The sequence below is a fragment of the Cricetulus griseus genome, chromosome 2 (genome assembly GCF_003668045.3).
Source record: "Cricetulus griseus strain 17A/GY chromosome 2, alternate assembly CriGri-PICRH-1.0, whole genome shotgun sequence".
Classification (NCBI taxonomy): domain Eukaryota; kingdom Metazoa; phylum Chordata; class Mammalia; order Rodentia; family Cricetidae; genus Cricetulus; species Cricetulus griseus.
Genome location: NC_048595.1, coordinates 311552189 through 311571932, shown reverse-complemented (window position 1 = coordinate 311571932; position 19744 = coordinate 311552189). Strand labels below are relative to the sequence as shown.

Genomic DNA, 19744 nt, shown 5'->3' with positions numbered 1-19744 from the left:
TTATGGCTGCCACAAAGTGATCTTTTTTTGCTGCCCATAATAATATTCTGCCCATGGACCTCTACAGTTGCGAGCCAAAATAAACTTCCTTCTTTGAAGTGGTTGACCTCAGGAATTTTGTCACAGCAATGAAAAGCTGAGCAACACACGTCCTCAGCCTCCAGCCTGTTAGAAAATATAAATGATTCTTAGAAAAATATGAGCAACAAAAGAGTTCTGGGAGAACGCAGAAATGAGAGAGCTCTCGGAAAGTAAAGCGGCATATATGAGTATTAAGGCTTGGAGAGTTGAAGGATGCATATAGAGTTGTTTCTCTAGAACAACAGGAAATGTACAGATATTTGCCATCACTGCCAAATCCAAAGTTCTAGGAAGGAGCAGCAGCCATGATAAACTGCACAGTGGAGGAGAATCAGTGAGTCCCTCCAGTCCATGGAGAAGAGTTAGCATGTGGTTATGCATTCTCACTGAAATACGTAATGGTAGCCTTGCTGACATATTTAGGGGCGCATGGGAGAATGGTCTCCCTGCATGGAGGTCTCCAGGCATACTTCAACTGGCTGAAGTTCAGCTGGTCTCCATTTCTGTTGAAGAAATCAAATGTATTTCTACCCGCTTAAAACACAGGAGTAGGAAATACAGCCCTCTCTCCCTTTAATGGATCTGAGTGGGTATAAGATGGGAGTGGAAGACAACTGCATGGATGGTGTTGAAGAACAGGATTAGGGCCTCTGATCCTAGACGAATTCCTGGAATAAATCGAAGTATGACTAATGACCACTGCAGAAGAGCTTGCCAGTGAGCTCTCTGCCTCAGGTCTCTCCCTCTCCAACTCATCCCGCCCACGGCCATTTAATTACTGCTCACAAAATAGTTAAGTCAAGGTCCACCCAACTACGGGGACCTGTAGGGTCTCCTATTCCAAAATGAATATGGTACAATTGCCTTACCTTTCCAGGCTCTACACTATAGAGTCCAAACATAACCCTCAACTATACTTCCCAATTTGTGTCTCACTATGGGATTCTCTGAAGCCTGTGCTTCAGCTAGAAAGAGCAGATATCACACTCTGGGTGCACTCATGCCGTCTTTCTTTCTCTGCCCTGCTGTACTTGCTCTCTGCTCCCCCCCCCATTACATGTCCTGCATCATCTCCCAATACCAAAATCCTACATGCTGAAGACCCTTGTAAACACCATCTCATAGGTTTATTTATATGACTTTATGCTTTCTGGCCAAGAGGGGTACTGATTATACTCTTCTTTGTACTTTGATTGCTTACAAGTCTCTCTAGTAGGTTATGAGCTCTTTCTTGGCAGAGGTAAGACATCCCTTACCCTGTTTTTGTACTAATATGTCCCTTTGCATATACTATAGCAGGGCCAGGAAGGTAAAATTGATTCCATATGTGCAAGTTGAATGAAATAAATGGTGACGCACCATTTTATGGAAATTATGGAATTACAATGTCTGGTACATGTAAATTGCCAGACAAAAGTTTTTTTAATAAATGCTTGTTAGAGATCTTTTACATACAAGAAGATACGGGTAGTGTTTCTGATACAAATGATCTGTCAAATTCTTGGTAACACGGGTGGTAAGATCTTTATATAAATGAGTATTTTACAGAAACTATGTGCTTAGGTACATTTGAAGCCATTCTAGTATCTGACTTGGAGACAACTTTCTTGCTAGTATTCCAGATTTGAGTGCTGGTTAAAAATTCTGTCAAGTGGTCACCCTGCGCACATCTGTGACTCTGTCAGCAGTTATCATCTCTAGAGCAAGGGTGATAATAGTCATCTCAGAGTGACCCCCAAAATGGAAGTGTGTAGTGAACCCCATTAGCCTACGGTGCTCAATTAAAAAAAAGAACTTCAGGTTCTTAGGTAGTAGTATAAGATGGATAGATGGATGGATGGATGGATGGATGGATGGATGGATGGATGGGACAGATGTCTGCTATTTAGCCAACCATCTTCCAAAGACAGCATTATCTTTCTTTGCTGATAACCTTTCCTGTGAAAGAAAGACAATAGGAATAATTGTTCCCTTGGTCTTCATTCGCTATCACCAAGAGCAACTTGGTGGTGTTGAAATGAAGGGTAACCCAGAAGGTTGCTACCATGACTACAGCCAGTCATGCTCTGCAGCCTAAGGATAGGAAGTATCTGGTGGCTCAGGGTAGTAGCTCTGAAACATGCAGGCTTAAGACAAGTATAGCTTGAAGGAAGTAGGAGAATGCCAGAAAGAAGCATTCCAGACCCAGTAATAAATAGAGGAAAGTGGGAAATCTCAAACACTAATGATAATTGTGTGGACTCATCACAATATGCCAGGCTGGAAAGGCCTGACACTCATTTTCCCTTCTAAATTTCAAAGTGTACCTGAGCTCAAATTTTTTTTTGAATTAGAAACAAGGTCGTTTTACACAACAATCCCAGTTCCCTCTCCCTCCCCTCCTCCCCTACCACCCCCCCTCAACTAAAACCCTACCTATCACATATCCCTTCTGCTCCCCCTGGATGGTGAGGCCTTCCATAGGGGATCGTCAGAGTCTATCATATCCTTTGGGATAGGGCCTAGGCCCACCCCCGTGTCTTATGCCTGAGCTCAATTTTAACATGGCCACATGCAAAACCTTCACAAAAGTAAAATAATTAGAATTGCTAGAATCTAATTGAGTTGGTGTTATTGATTTGCACATTGAATAATAAAGGCAATATTTGTGCTATATTCAGAATGAAGAACGAGGAAGGAAAAGTCTACTGTCAGGAAACATGATTTAAAATTACCAGATATCTGAGATTAGTTGAAGTTGGCTTTTTTTGCTTCTGTCTTACTCAGCAGAAGAAGTGTTCTTCAAACAGTCAAGAATGGTTAAAACAAACAAACCAACAAAAATTGCACAACAACATCAAAACTGGACATGCTGTTGCATGCCAACAATGCCAGCTATTCTGTAAGCCGAGACAGCAGGATCAAAAGTTCAAAGCCAGTATGGCTACAGAGTAAGTCCAAGGCTAGCCTAGGTAATTTAGTGAAACTCTGTCTCAAAGTAAGAAGTACAAAAAGAGGGCTGGAGATGAAGTTCATAGTGTAAGACTTTCCTAGCCTGGGCTGAGTCCCCAGCACCAACCAATCAACAAACAAAAGATTCAGAGAGAGGGAAACCATTGTCCAGTTGTGTTCCTAATGTGTGCCCACTAGCCCCACCAGTATCCAATACATAGTCCTAATATGATAGTCATACAGATAGCCCTGTTTAAACTAAATGAGTCATAAAACAAAACCAAAATTCAGGAATCTGGACAAGGGACTGGAGGTGATAAGGGATGTTGATAGGGGTGGGACAGAGGTGGGGGGTGGGGGTCCTAAGCAGAGTAACAGTCCCTCATTGGACTTAGCTGACCATGTCCAGGTGGATTACATATTGGAGTACCCAGTAAAGCAAGTGATAGCCGTTGTTGCTAACATTTAGAAGTCACAGGAAGCAGAGTGGCACATGTTCTTTTTATATAGGAGAAGATCCTGAAAGCCTTGGACTGATGAGCTTTACAACAGTTAATGAAGTTTTATATTATTGTTATTGTTATTGTTATCATTATTATTATACATGTACTTTAGGGATTCCTGGAAAATAAATCTGGGGTTTTAAAAACACAAACAAGGGCTAGCAAGAATAAGACACAGAGAGCTTTCTCTTCTTCACAACAATTTCCAAGGTGAAAGATCAAATAGGTAATGTAAGGATGACATATCTTGACTTCAGAAAAATCTCATAGTCTCTCATTTTATTTTCCAAATGATATAAAATGAATATGCTAGAAGACAACTAGGTTTAGATAAACCAGCTTACAGCCAAGAATCAACATAGTGCCTTAGGTCATGGTAGTATTTCATTGTGTTTACAGTTAGCACAAAGCAAGGAGGCAGAATTGAACACATTGAATGCCATCAACATTTGCAAGATGGCACTGTGGGCCACAGTCAATTAGATTAAACTGAATAAGTACAAGTGTAAATCTATTCTCTAGGAGTGAAAAGTGAGTTGCGTACTGCAGAATACGGGAGAGCTGACCATGAGTCCTAGTTGACAGCACTGAGAACCAGTGTTGAGCACCACACTGGATGCCTGGCAGAGATGCAAAAATATTTGCTGAATATCTGAATTGTCAGATACTGTGACTCAACTATTTTATTATTTTCTTATTATATTATACATATGAGTGTTTTGCTTGCAAGCATGTCTATGCACCATGTATGTACATGTCTGTGTACAACATGTGTGTCTAGAGTTGGATTCCTGGAACTAGAGTTGTGGATTTTTGTTAGCTGCCATGTGGGTGCTAGGAATTGAACCCAGATCTTCTAGAAGAGCAGCCAATCCCTCTGAGCTATATCTCTAGGACTGTAACTAAATTTAAAAGGCTCTTTAAGATTTTGCTTTTCATTAATGAGCATGTATGGCTGGGCTACTTAAATTAACAGAGCCACATCTACACTGCTGCATCTCATCTTGGACACTGTCCAATCAGAGCACCCCTCAAGAAGAGACATCCATTTGGGACACACCTCTAACACACACACACACACACACACACACACACACACACACACACACACACACTTTTTAAAAAATCACATCCAAGTTGGAAAGTTAAAGGAAATAGAAAAATAAAGGAGCCAGACAAAAGACAGCGAGGTGTGAAAGTGTTTGAAGAAAATTGTTTGACACAGGGATCAGACTAAACCTGTTCTGGCCCTGAAAAGTAAGATTAGAACCCACTGGGCGGGACTTACTCTCTCTGTACTAGGAAAATTGCAGCCAGCTATCCAAAAGCTACATCCGTTTCTCTGGGAAGTAATGAGTTCCCTGTGGCCAGAACTGCGCCGGTGGCAGCTGCACTTTTATTGAAGGGATTTGTGAAGAGAGATATTAAGTGGATGAGTTGTCCTGTTAATAATATTCTGAGAATGTGCAGAATCTAGGAAAGCCCAGGGGTGCTGAGAAATTGCTTTGCAACTGTCCTAGAGCATGACCTTTGGGTTCTGTGCCCTTCACAACATTGTCACTGACAACACATAGTGTACTATGACAACTTTCATAACCTTTCAGAATAATTCCCAGCTCTGGCTCTTTGCATAATTGTTGTGCCTCCCTTTCACTAGTGGTTCTCCAGATTCTCTCTTCACCCATCCTCTGTAAGCCTTACATATGTGAAAACTTTTTGAAGTAGGGCTACATTAACCATGGTCACCCAGAGAATATTAGGAAAAAGCTACTTGGTGATTTCCTTTTATTGAATGCCAATGTATAAAAGTTACCATGACCTAGTACATACCCCATGAAAATAAATCAGCAAAGATAAACAAGAGTTCTACCATGGAGGACATTGATAGCAACAATACATTTTTAAAGTGTATAATGACTTTAAAAGATGACCCAAGTTGACAATGAAGGTTTTCATCCGGGATTTTAAATATTGAAGAGTAAAGCCAATTGTCATTATGCCACCTCCCTGAGCTCCTGAAGGCCAGGCTACTCTCAACAACTCTACCAGAGCCCACAAATTCTATCATTTCTAGGTTTTGAAAGCTGGTACCCTACCTCATTACTTTAAAAGTCAGTTCGCTGTAACATTTTTTTTTTAACTACAAGGTCCATTTCTTCAAAAGCAATGTTTTGAATATTCCTTCCCAGTGTAGCAGAACTTCATTCACATCCTCTAGCTTAGGTTTGGTTCGGTGGTTTTGTTTTCCTTAAAAGCCACCGAAATGGCATCTAATCAGGTTCGGCAGTTTGGGTGCTGTGTCACCTAGTACACAGGCAAGCAAATGTTGCTCTGTGCCATCAGATCAGGCCCCAGACTGTGAAGGACACAAAGGGCTAAGCTTAGGAAGCAAAGCCCTCCACATTTTCTAAAAAGGTATGATTGTGGCTGACAACAACAAACAGCTGTGTTCCTTTCAGATTTGAAGAACATGAAGAAGAAATTAAGGTGGAAAGAAATTAAGGTGATGGTCAGGCAAGGGCCTGTCCTGGGACAAGAAGTTTAGAATTAATCAGAAACCACTGGGGAGCCGGGCGGTGGTAGTGCACACTGGGTGGAGGCAAAGGCAGGTGGATCTCTGTGAGTTTGAGACCAGCCTGATCTACAGAGTGAGTTCCAGGACAGACTCCAAAGCTACACAGAGAAACCTTGTTTCGAAAAACAGAAAAGAAAAAAGAAACAAAGAAAGAGAAACTACTAGGGAACTATTGGAGAAGTTCATCTGCTCATCACTGTGCTTGTTTTAAAAAGTCAAGAACTGGACTGGAGAGATGGTTCAGAGGCTAAGAGCACTTGTTCTCATAGAGGACCTGGATTCCATTCTCAACATCCAACAAGCAGCTCACAACTGTCCCTAGCTCAAGTTCCTCAAGTTCGAGGAAATCTGACACCCTGTTCTGACCTCTGCCTTCTGTGCACACAAATGTAGTGCACACAGTGTACATCTGTGCAAACCTTCATACAAATACAAGTGAACCCAAACTATTAAACATTCCAACAAGAAAGAACTGGACAGAGCAACCCTAAAGAAAACTCAGGCTTCCAGTCCCAAAACTACAAAAAGGACCATTGATGAAAGGCTGAGCCAGGGGTTTAAGAGAGGAACTCAGAAAAACAGTGGATAGAGGCAGAGGCCACCTTCCACAGGGGCATATGCCAGCATCCTTCCAAGCCAGCCTGGCCCTGCCCTTTGCATCAGGCCACAAGATCAGCAGAACACCAAGCTGGCTTGCTGAGCCTGGGAACAAATGGAACTACAGCTGGAGAAACAGAACCTACCCAGAGAACTTTCCCCAGAGTGATGACCTGGCAGAGGTGTGGTGTTCCAGGGTCAGGGGCTGGCTTCCGGATGCTGGGAGCCCTGAAAAGAGGGAGCTTGTGTGTTCTCTGCCTCTGGGTGGTGTCAGGAGGCACCACCCAGGGGCTGCAGGTTCTCCAGGAACAAAACTCATGGCCTCTGAGTGTCTGTGACTGATGAGGACATGTCGATTTTCCCAGCAGGCCCCTGACTGCCTTCTGGGGTGGGCTAAGGGCTCAGAGAATATAATATAAAAGTACAGAGGTAGTGAAGTAAGGAATATGCCATAAAAGAGGAAAAATGAAAAATTAAAGCCATAAGAGAAACTAAAATTATTGGATCAAGGATGAAGAACAGTAAATGTCAAGGCTCGCGATAATTTTTCTAACAGCCAATGAAAGTTTCAACACACACACACACACACACACACACACACACACACACACCCTCCTCTCCCCCTTCATCACAAGTCCTAGGCCCTTGAGGGAATATGTCACTTGGGAGACAGTTGTGTAGGCACAAATGCAAGGTAGAAATACAGCACCCGTTCAGGAGGGTCTGAGCACACAGGCAGGGCTTGCTTTGGGCCAGGACCCGGACATGCCACTCTGTCAGCTTTTATTAATGTGGAAAGCTTTAAATGAAGTCATTTAATTGTTCTCTGAAAGGTCCTACTCACGGCATTTACCCCACTGGGTGCTGTTTATAAGACTCATCTCAGCTATTCAGTTGTGAAAATAAACCATATCTGCAGAGATCTGTTAAAAGTGGCAGTGTGCCTAAACACTTTTTCCTTTGAAATCCACAGAAATCTTAGTATGGGGAGGAAAATCAAGAGTATTTGTTTCAAAGACTCTGTGTCTTAAATGCATGTCTATCTTCTTAAACCTTTAATACAGGGAGAAGTAGTGGCTCTAACTAGAATAATGGCGTGTTGGCTGGAAGTGTGTATGACCTAATTCAAGTTTAATAGACAAATGGTATTTTTATTGGCTTGTAAAACACCAGGTATTTGCAAACTGGTTTAAGTAGTGAAGTAATTGAAGTTTAAAAAAATGAAGTGGTGCTTGTGTTTGCTCCTAATTTCTTCCTCTCTTAGTTACTGTATATTTCTCCAACTCCCAGCCATGGAGCCATTATTTTAAATTAATTTGTGATTCAGTGAATAGTAAGTAAAAAGGTAAAGATTTTGTTGCATCCAAGATTAGAAGTCAATCCTCATTCTCTTCTCAGGAGAAAGTGACTCAACACCTATAATCCCCAAACTCGGGAAGATGGAGAGAGATGGTAAAGAGACGGGGAGGCCGGGGATTCTCCTCATGTGCAGTCATCATCTTAGCCTTTTCATGCCATTTGTTATTTTTATTAAGTCTTATCAATACTTCAGGAAACTTAGCACTGTGCTACCATAGATGGTCCCAGATCTTACAAGTTCCTCTCCGACAGGAAGCACACAGTGGTGACCACATAGATGTAAGAAAAGCTCTGTCAGGCCCCACTCATCCACCCCGCCTCAACATCTGTTTGTCACAGAACAAGATGCCAGCTCTGTCCCTCTCCCCATGAGGTTGTCAAATGGAAAGGCAGAGCTAGCAGAGTGGGGAGGAAGTAAGAAGTTGAACTTCCTATTTAGGAGTGAAATGTGACCAAACCCTTAAAAATATACCATTTTCTTTGGTAACATTGCAACATAATAGCTCATGGGCTAGCTGGCATGTGTGACAGCTCTAAGTTGGCATTTCCAGGCTGCTGAAGAGGCACTTGAAGAAAAAAAAAAAATATATATATATATATATACTTTTCAGGAAGATTATATACTTACAACTTCCTTTTGCTTTTCATTCAATAAAATACCAAGGATGTCTTTATATTCTTTTTGTATAAAACTGGTTTTTTTTCTACAAAGATTATTTTTATTTGTTTTGAATGAGTGTTTATCTGTATGGATGTGTACCATATGCCTGCCTGGTGTCCACAAAGTCCAGAAGAGAGCAGTGAGCACTGGAACTAGAGTTACAGAGAGGTGCTGGGAACCCAAACTGGGTGACCCTAACCACTGACCTGCCTGCCCAGCCCTGGAACTACTTCACAGGGACCTGTGTTATGATTTATGACTATGCTTTAATTTAAGGAGCCCATCATTCTCAGATGTACATGCTGTGCAGAGTACATTATTGAACAATTTTACTACATTTCAACATTTAGTGTGTGCACACGCATGTACATCAGCTGGGCTCATCAAAGTGGAGAAGTTTCGACGGTTGCTTCTTGACTTTGGCCATGTGAATCATCAGTGTTGGCAACAAGGATGTAAATCCACTGGGCCATCTCTGTGGCCCTGAAATGAACATTCCAATTTAATTTTAGCTCTCTCTCTCTCTCTCTCTCTCTCTCTCTCTCTCTCTCTCTCTCTCTCTCTCTCTCTCTCTCTGTGTGTGTGTGTGTGTGTGTGTGTGTGTGTGTGTGTGTTCACACCTGAAAGTGTCTTGGCAGGCTCGTCAAGACCTTGGAAACAAATCATTTTAGTCTTTGTAGCAAAATTCAGCCAGCAAGTTCCTCTCACAAAAGGTTGACTTTCAGGACCAGATTTTAGTTCAAGTCCTAACATATTCAGGACAACAGTGGAATAAAAAAGCAAAGCTGAAAGCCAGAAAATTTTAATTCCCTGGGTCTTGAGTTAGTGCATAGCAAGATAGATAGCCTTGCATTGGGGAGAACAGAAAATAAGGTTATGGCCATAAGCTTCTGTTTTCTAGACTGTTAAGGGTGAGTTACTGAGGATGGGTCTAAAATGTGATGTGAAATATGCTTACAAAGCCCTGGACGTGCCCTGTAACACATCACACAGGGGCTCTGATTTCAATCCTGCCACTTACAATGACCTGAGCAAGCTCCTTCACTTGTCTAAGCTCTGCTTGCTGCCCCAGTGCTTACTCTAGTTTCATAGAGTTGCCCAATGAAATTAAAGCAACTGAGAGCAGCACTCACTGTCCTGAAGTGCTCAGGGGTGCTAGTGCTTGGTGAGTTAATGGATGTATGCCTTTAGGAATGTTCGTGAATTTTATCTGACTTTCTGATGGGGAAGGCTCTGCCTATTCATTGAAGTTGCAGTGTTTATTTCTGGATTTGCTAGCATCCTTATGTTTTTCCATCCTCACATAACATCCCCAGGAGGAAGGTACTGCATCATGCCAAGGACAGTACCTGGCACACAAAAGATGGTAAATCAATATTTGTGGTTACAGCCTACATTATTTCCAGGGGCCCAGCCCTGTGACCTGAAGGTGACTTACTCCTCTCTTCCTCTCATCACCTCTTTGCTCTGCTTTTGGTCCCAGCCATCCTCCGTTACCTGAAGAATGATGGGAAGATCCATTTGGTGGTTTTCAACAACTTGCAGTTGGCTGATGGGAGGCGCCACAGGATTCTCCTGAGACTGAGCAATTTGCAGAGAGGGACCGGGTCCATAGAACTGTACGTGGACTGTGCCCAGGTGGATTCAGCACACAACCTCCCTGGAGCATTTTCCGGCCTTACCCAGAACCCAGGGTCCATTGAACTGAGGACGTTCCAGAGGAAGCCACAGGTATGAGCACACAAACAGTTCTCCAAGGTGGAGAGTGGGATTGCGGGGCCCAGGTAGTAAGGCCTATGGTAAGAAAGATGTGTCAGCTAGCCATTGTTGGTCCAGGGCTATGTATGAGAGTCACTTGGTGAATTGTAAAGCATTGGCTACATAGCCCCCTCCCCCAAGACGGATAATCAGAATCTGAAGCTCTGTTGCCTAGGCAGCAGTATTTTTTAAAACTCATATTTAATAGGAAGTCAAAATTGAGAACTTCTGTTTCTGATGGAATAAGTAGGTTCTTTAGAGTTGACTGTTCAAACCATTGCAAAGTTTTAAAGGAGTAGCTAAAATTAAGTATATTATCTTTGTCAAATAGGACTGTGTATTTTCATTCCTTTTTTGAAGTTACCATTTATTTGCAAATAACAAAGAATGGTTGAAAACTGCCAAGCACAAAGAAGCCACGTCTTTCTCCCATAGATATTGGCAAACCATTTGCTAACAAAGATGAGCTTATTGATGGCTCGGCTCAATGAAGTCTCAAAAAAATCCCATCAACTCTGCCTTCGGTTTTATGCCATGTCTGTGGGAGTTTCTAATTGTCCTATCACTGAACCTGCTATAGAAAATCTTTTCTGTGTTTTGTTTTGTTTTGTTTTCTGTGAGATGCTTTGATTCCTTTAAAGAATTGGTGGTGGTGGTTGTCCTTTGTGATCGTTTATATCTGGTCACAGTTCTTGAGTTTTATCTGGTAGAGAAAGGAGCACCAACACCAGTGATGAGATTCATCTGTTTGACCACAATGTTGTGGTCTCCTGAGCCTCCATGCTCACTTTCCATTTCTATTTGCTTATTTCATTGTATGTGCTTTAGTCACAAGCTGTCTATGCCCACCCTACAAAGAGGCAGGAAGTAAACAGTGGTTTCTGTTGCTAGTAGGACTGTGCTAACATTTTACATGGTGATGTGAAAAACTCTAAAACTAACCCTAGAACTCTGTCCATGCGTATCAGGAAGCATTGCTAAGCAGAAATTCCCAAAAGTGTTGAAATCTACAGGGTATTTGGGTTTTGTTTGGATTTTTAGGAACTTCGAAAGAAAATCTTTAATTTATATAGACAAGGCAATTAATGACAAGAAAGATATGATTTTTCACTTCTAAGGCCCCCAAATCACCCAAAAGTGAATGACAGTCAAAAAGTTCTGCCACTGATCATTTTAGAAATCGGTGTCTATAATCAAATTAGTTGCTGAAAGTCAGGATTCAGCCACCAAAGGCCATCACAAACTATACTCAGAATTTTCTCAAAAGTTCTGCCTTAAGATTCTCCCAGGATCCTTAGAGCCTTGGTCTTCATGGCCACATAATACTCAGTTAATCAACAAATTGACTTGTTGCAGACATTTAGAATACCATAGAAATCAGAACCTGAGTCCTGCCTCTCACACAGTCTGACATCCATTTCAGTACTTGTTACTGGGCTGAATAAATCTTGACAAAATTTAAAACCAGAAATCCTCTGCAAATGTTTTATTTCCAACATAACAATGATCACATCACATTAGCAGCTAACATGAACTTTCTGTCATAGTCACATCATATCAATAGTACAAGGGGAAAGAGTCAGGAGACTGGCTTTGTGATCAACAAGGAGAGACCAGAGAAAGGAATGGTGACAAGTACCTGATGATCACAGACTATAACATTACTCTTCCTGTGGCCCAAGAAAGTCAGAAGCTTATTGTGACAACGTGGAACCAAGACACCCTAACAACACTGCTTTAAACTGAATTGTTATTTTATCATAATCTAAACTCCATAAGCAAATTCCAGGCACTCCTTGAGAGGTTCTTGCCACAGGATAGCATGTATACTGTGATGGAAAAACACCCTTTCATATGCCAATGTTTTCCTAGGCAACTGGCTACTTTCACATTTGCTTCTGTCCAAAAGGTGGGGCACATGGGCTTAAGGACAAATATGAATCTACAGAAATTATGTAAGTGCCTGTGTCCAAGCACACGGGTCTACTTGGTTATGCAAAGTGTGGTTCTGCAAGCACACTGGATTTTGAACAGTGACAGTATGCATGCAATTGGTTCTTCTTCTTCTTCTTCTTCTTCTTCTTCTTCTTCTTCTTCTTCTTCTTCTTCTTCTTCTTCTTCTTCTTCTTCCTCCTTCTGCTGCTGCTCCTCCTCCTCCCCCCCCCCAGGACTTCTTGGAAGAGCTGAAGCTGGTGGTGCGGGGCTCGCTGTTCCAGGTGGCCAGCTTACAAGACTGTTTCCTGCAGCAGAGTGAGCCACTGGCTGCCACTAACACAGGTGTGGGCTCCTAGCAGTGGGTGCATGCTCATAAATACAGACACAAGTCAAGGCCCCTAGAGGGGCTGGGCCCCCTAACCCAGATATGTGCCTGCAGGACAGTGGCCCCAGGGGATGCATCTGTGCAAATCAGGCTCTTGAACAAAGTCCAGGTCAAGGAATCTTTTCACTGCCCTTTTATTTTCATAACTCACAAATTTGGACCAACCAACCAGCAGCATCAGTCGCATTATTTTGTTAAATGAATTAGATTACCCTAGATTGAATTCAGATACCCTAAGTGTTTAATAACCTAATAACAATGATTGTCTAGGGAGTCAATTTCATTTTGAATCACTTAGAAATGACTATCATCAACCAGGGTATGTATGCCTGTATTCCCCAGCATTCAAGAGCCCAAGGCAGGAGGATATACCAGTTTGATACCAGCCTGGCCTGTAAAGTAAGACCCTGACTCAGAAAAGCCATGGACTAGGGATGTAACTTAGTGTAGAGTGAGTGCTTGCACTCACATGCCAGGCCTTTGATCCCTAGTCCTGCAGAACCAAGTGACCCTAGCTGAATATTTCTTACCTTTGGCTATTCCTACAGGAGACTTCAATCGACAGTTCTTGGGCCAAATGACACAATTAAACCAACTCCTTGGAGAGGTGAAGGATCTTCTAAGGCAACAGGTGAGAAACAGAGGCCATCACTAGTTAAGCCTGAGCACTATGACAGTGACTTTTTGTGCTGGTGGGTGGAATGGCAGACCGCACAAGCAGGAAGGGACTTAGCCCAGAGCCATGCCTCACATAGCTCCACATAGCCCATGAGCCCAAGGTAGGGGGTGGGGGGCAGGCTCCTTGAGTGCTGTGGAAACCTTTCTTGGACAGTCATAGAAGGATGCTCTCATTTTTGGTTTATATCAACTATTCCTTTGCAATCTTTTCCTTCTGTTTCTAAAGGTCAAGGAAACATCATTTTTGCGAAACACTATTGCTGAATGCCAGGCTTGTGGTAAGTGCTTTTGTGCTGGCCGGCTCATTTTGGGTGGGGCAGTTCAGACTAACCGAGGATCTGAAGTGAAGCCACACAACTGTGGCTTCTAGTCGTTCTGCACAAGAATTGGCGGGAAGCAGGGGAACATTCATGAGAAAGCCAAATTTCATTTTGTGTCCTACATATTCCACATGAATTACTAAACCTGTGGATCGAACTGGTCTTGTTTTCCAGGTCCCCTCAGCTTTCAGTCCCCAACCCCAAACACACTGGTGCCCATAGCTCCTCCAGCACCCCCAACTCGCCCAACTCGCCCAACACGCCGGTGTGATTCCAGCCCCTGCTTCCGAGGTGTCCGATGCACAGACACCAGGGATGGCTTCCAGTGTGGACCCTGCCCAGATGGCTACACAGGGAATGGAATCACTTGCTCTGATGTGGATGAGGTACTGCTCAGCTGGACAGCGTGGGGCTCTCCATGTCTCTTCCTTGCCACTCTGGAACAAGAAGCTATACTGTGGATTAGGGCCCCCGGAGTTGTCCTCTAGCTCCAAAGAACTGCTTCTTTATGGATGCTTGGGGTCCCTGAGATACAGGGAGTGGCAGCAAGAAGGCACAGCACACAATTGTGGCCATGGTCATTACTTTTTGCTGTGTTCCAGGCTTGTTTAATTGACCACTTTGCTGCATTGTTGTAGTTTCTACTTCCCACTCCAACATCTGCATTTCTTATTTCTCTGAATCAATCTCTATTAGAAATTTGCTCATGTGGGGAATAAGGGTCAGTATAAGAGTCCTTGTTCCAGAAGTGTGGTAGCTTTCTTTGGGTTTCTTAAAATAAAAGAGCAGAGGAATCTCACACCAAGAAGATCTGTTAGGGAGACTTGAGAGTAGCCCAAGCACCCACCGATGAAGCCAAGAGAGCATGCAGGAAGTACAGGCAGAGTTTTAGAAGGAAACCAGCAGGACCATCATCCAGTCCTGAGTCTGGTCTTGTAACAGTGTCCATAGCTGGTAGCAAAGCTGTCCCAAAATATGCCTTTCCCTGCACCATCAAGAAGAAGGCTGGATAGAGACGTTGAGGGGAGACACCTCTCATGTGGGCTCTGCAGGCTAGTGTCAGCTCGGATGACTACCTGCATCCAAGTAGTATGAAGTTAGGCTGGTCTCTAGGAATCCCTGAGTTGGAGAACTAGTACCGCACATGTTCCACAGGACTGTATCTGGTTTTTATCTGTGAGCTGGAATTTTCCTCCTTCTTGAAAGGGCAGGAAATGCTCATGTTTTTTACATTAGTTTAAAAAATAGTCACCAGAGCCCATCTTGTGGGCTGCATCTTTTAGGTAGCTTTGGACTGGACAGGGCAGAGAAACAGGCCATCCCTGAAGGATGCTGTCCAGCTGTAGAAAATCCTGCCCTGCCTCAGTTCACCCAAGGTCTTCCCATGAAAGGGTCTGAGATGTGCTAGGCATCATTTGAAAATCCCCTGACAACTGGTGCAGGGACACAGGACTTTCACAGGGAATTGTTGGAATGCTGGGGGCTTGTAACACCTGAAGGCAGACTGGTTAAAGACTATTTTGATGTTGACAGAGCACTGTTTGTGACATAGTAAACAGGGGAACTCACACTGAGTAAATGGGGGATTCAACACATATCTATGAAATTGAAATTTTTAATTTCCATTTGTCACGGCTTTCTCCCCAGAATATAAAGGAATAAATAAGCATGTACAAATAGACTATGTAAAGTCCCAAGTTATTTTCCTCATGGAACTAAAGATTGAGTGTTTTCTTTCCCCAGTGCAAATACCATCCCTGCTATCCAGGTGTGCGATGTGTGAACTTGGCTCCAGGCTACAGATGTGATGCCTGCCCAGTAGGCTTCACAGGGCCCATGGTGCAGGGTGTTGGGATCAACTTTGCTAAGACAAACAAGCAGGTGAGCAGAAATGGAGGTTTTATTCATTTCTAATTTCAGGCAATTCCCCAGCTTCTCATCATAACCCTTTACCACCAGGGTAAAGGGCCTGGTGGTGTGTCCAGGTATACAGCGAGCCAATAGGGAAGATTTTCGACTCATTGCTGGGGACATATGTCTCTAAAGTCTAGGAAGACAAAGCTGTTAAAGTTGAGATAATAGAGTATTGCTAGAAAAGCAGTAAACTCGAAACAGCAGATTGCAGTATGACTTCAAACTTCCTTTGTTGATAGCCTTTGGACAGCTTGTCCTATGGAACAGGCTGAGAACTGGAGAGGCAAATAAAAGCTTGGGGAAATTAGATCACTTTATAGGGCCATTGTTGCCAATCAGAAGCTGCTTTAAGATGAGAGGGTTTGAAGAGTCGAGATAATCCCCCGAGGAAGCCTACCCTTTTTCTTACATAAGCTATAAATTGCCAGAAAGCACCTCAGTACTGCGTGACAGTCTCCATTTATCTCCAAATGTTCTACTCTATCTGGTCATTATTTAACTGACTGACTGTGAAATGCTTTTTTGATGTTTTCGGTCCTTAAAAATGGTTGGTCTATAAATATATTTTACTACCTTAGGGAAATGATTAGCTTTGACGAAGGGCAAAGGGTCATTATTTCCTTGCTGCTTATCAAAAGATTCTGCAGGGCATCATTTTTCAGGCTAGAAAAAGAAAGCAAACTGGACACAGGAATGACAAGGAGCCAACAGGATAATGAGCCAAGTTTTGCTTCTCTTCTAAGAACAAAATCTCTCAGACTAAGCCAAGGAAAATAGACAAAATTCCATATAAAATGCTTGATGGAAGCTAGTAAGGGACACTTCCCAGTAGATACATGAATATGAATCCCCAACCCTGACTGTGTGTGTGTGTGTATGAAGGAGTTGCTTTGCTAAAATTTTATGACAGATTTTAATGGATTGCCAAGTTCAGCAGAAATCAAAGAAGGTAGTGTTTCTAGGGCTAAAAGGAATATCAGTGCCACACACACCAGCTCATAGACATGAGGACAGCAGTCGTGAGCTTTAGGAGACCTAGTCTGTATGTATGTAAAGCTAGGATCCCTAGAGAATGTCTCTTTCTATGACAAAGAGCTGGAAAAACATCAGTAGCTCAAAAGAGCAAGAAAATTTGACTCCAGCTTTGGGACATGGCTGACAACAGTGAAAATTGCCTATGATACAATACAGCACCAAGTTTACACCATTTACAGTTAGAAACTCCAAGTCTGTGCTACCAGTAAAACAGCTATTAGCATAAAACATTGTTATTAGCATAAAACATAGCTATTAGCATAAAACCTTCCTAAAGGAGTAATATCACAGAGCTGTGGCCAATCAAAGACACACCGGAGTGTGCAGATGCCCAATATCAGGACCAGTGGAATTTTGCCCACCAGCAATATAGGGGCTGCTACGAAGAAACTGTGATAAGGAAACATAATAAACATAAAACGAATATAAAGGATCAATGCTGTGATTAAAGAAAAGGGTACTCTTTGGAGAAAATAGAAAATAGTATCCAAATGAAACTAATATCAATGTGTGTATAAGTGGTTTCAAGGCTGATCACTCTACACTGGACAATCAATAATGGGGCTCATATCTGGGAGAAGCTAATTCACCTTCTCCAGCAGTCAACAGTGGCCTGTAGTTCTTGGTCTAGGGGTCGAACCCCATGGAATTTCCTCCCTTCCATGTTAATTTGGCCATTGACACTGCTGCTGTTTTGGTCTTGTCCATGCAGCCATTTCTAGGAGAAACTGTTTCCACCGAAGACTTCCTAGTGTTCTGGCTCTTACCATAGTTCCATCCCCTCTTCTCAAATGTTCTCTGAACCATAGATTTAGGAGTTATTTATGTATACTTATACATACACATACATATATGTGCACGTAACAAATATAATCAAAGAAAAAGAGACTATCAACTTGAGAGTAGGGGGCAGGGGAAGGGTTCAAGGAAGGGTACCTTAGAGGGGCTAGAGGAAGGAAAGGAAGGGGAAGTGATCTAATTCTATTTAAATTAAAAATATTTAAAAAGAAATAAACAAAAAGCTCAATAAAAAATATTTTTAGGAAAGGTAAAATGGCATTACCAATTAAAAGTATAACCACTGAACTTAATAGCTCAATTGATGACACATGTATGAAAATGTCACAATAAAACACATTATTATACATAATTAATATATGGTTAAAAACAGGCTTTTAAAACTCAGTGGGTGAAACAGATTAGATCCCTCTAAGAAGCTGAAAGGTGATCCAGAATTTAGCAAAGATACATAAAACAAGCAAGAGGGCAGGGGCCAAAAGAAACTATTTTTCTGACGGTGAATCCAAAGACTAGAAATAACAAGACTGGAGGGATGCTGAGAACTTTCCAGAACTGAAGAAATAGGAGCCCTCAGAAGTCTGTTGGGTACCTACAGATCCGAAAGGACAGGAGAGGCTTTCCTGACGTGAAGTTATGGAATAGATAAGTTATGCATGTCATTTTCTCTGAATGGCTTTAAACTGTGTGAGGACAGTTAGCATCTGCAACTGGACTAGGTGCACAAATCCTAGAAGGCTAAAGTAATCCTCAGTTGACATCCTACCTGAAATTCCATGTCTTCATCCAAACATGGCAAGATGGGAAAGTTCAGTTGCCTTGGTTTAAGCATTGGGTATGAGATGTCATTGAACTTTTATGCCTAGGTGTGCACTGATGTTGACGAGTGTCGACATGGAAATGGAGCGTGTGTTCAGAATTCTATCTGCATCAACACTTTGGTAAGTATTTCTCATGGTTCTCCTATCAAAGCAGAGCCAGGTTCAGAAGCAGGTGGGTGTGTGGATCCTAACTCCAAACACACACAGCATATGCACACATAACATTTGATTGGCAGAATGAGGGCACAAGACTTGCTGAAAACTTGTTTACTGTATTAGTTATTTCATAATTCATTTTTGTATTAAAAAGCCAAGTTCTCTATCCTTTGTCAAAGCTTTCTGTTCGTTGACAGTTAGTTCCTGTTTTCATCACTGTGAAAAAGTCACTGGTGGAAAATGCAGTTAAGTCAGAAGAAGCTCCTTTGGGCTCCTAGTCCAGTGCAGCAGGGAAGGGGTGATGGTGATAATGGCTCTTCTGGAGGTGAGGCAGCTGGTCACTATGTTCCCACAGGCAGGAAGCTTCCTTACTTAGTTAGACGCTTCTGGAAACTCCTCACACTATATACCAGGAGCTAGGTTCTTAGGGAATTCCAAAGCCAGTGAAATTGATGGTGAAGCTCAACATGGTCCTCAACTGAAGAGCCTATTAGGTGCTATTAATGGTTCAGTATTTTACTGGTGACTACAGGATTGTCAAACAGTTGTTTTATTTTTTTTAAAGAAAACTTTTCAGAAAGCCATTTGCATTTAATTTAAATGCTAGTACTTAGGGAAGTCTGTAATTTAAATACTCCAATATAGGTTTTATTTTGGGGAGTTCCTATTAACTGTGTGAAGATAAAAGATGGAGCAGAGTAGAATAATAATGAAAGAAGCTCTGATGCTTCTCAGTCACCATAACTTTTAGGCAAAGACTTGTTTCAAACTCACCATAATTCTCTGGGAAAGCTGTTTACCTCCCATCTCATTTCCTTGCAAATAAAAGTCCTTTATAAATATCATCATATCCTTTAATTCTCAGAAGAGCCCTGTGAGTGGGTAATAGTATGTGGTGCCCCGTTTATGGATTAAAAGACTGCAGTGCAGGGATGTTGCATAATTAGGCTGAGGACACACATCTCCTTAGAGTTCTTTCCAGTCTTGCTGCTGAGCCTGAGACATTCACCATTATGCTATGACCACTTGGAAACATAACGGTACTTATGTTTTTTAGCCTTTTCAAGGACACAGCATGCCTGTGCAAATAGATTTGGGAAACCTTGGTATAAAGGTAATTACAGAAGCCACCCAGAGAGAGGAAAAGCAGGCCATGGATAGAACTCCAGAAAACCCCAAGATGAAGGAGTAGGCAAGAGAAAAAGAGCAGAAGCCATGAAAAGGAAGGAGTTAACAG

The 19744-nt window shown here is 42.3% G+C and overlaps 1 protein-coding gene across 1 annotated transcript in view; it reads left to right on the top strand.

The window, feature by feature from the left end:
* Thbs4 (thrombospondin 4) overlaps positions 1-19744 on the top strand; it is a 44967-nt gene that overhangs the window by 6771 nt on the left and 18452 nt on the right. The window contains exons 3-9 of the mRNA XM_027401734.2: positions 10191-10438; positions 12634-12742; positions 13334-13416; positions 13690-13741; positions 13958-14169; positions 15527-15664; positions 18397-18471. Of these exons, the coding sequence (XP_027257535.1) occupies positions 10191-10438; positions 12634-12742; positions 13334-13416; positions 13690-13741; positions 13958-14169; positions 15527-15664; positions 18397-18471 (917 nt within the window). The remainder of the gene's footprint in view (positions 1-10190; positions 10439-12633; positions 12743-13333; positions 13417-13689; positions 13742-13957; positions 14170-15526; positions 15665-18396; positions 18472-19744) is intronic.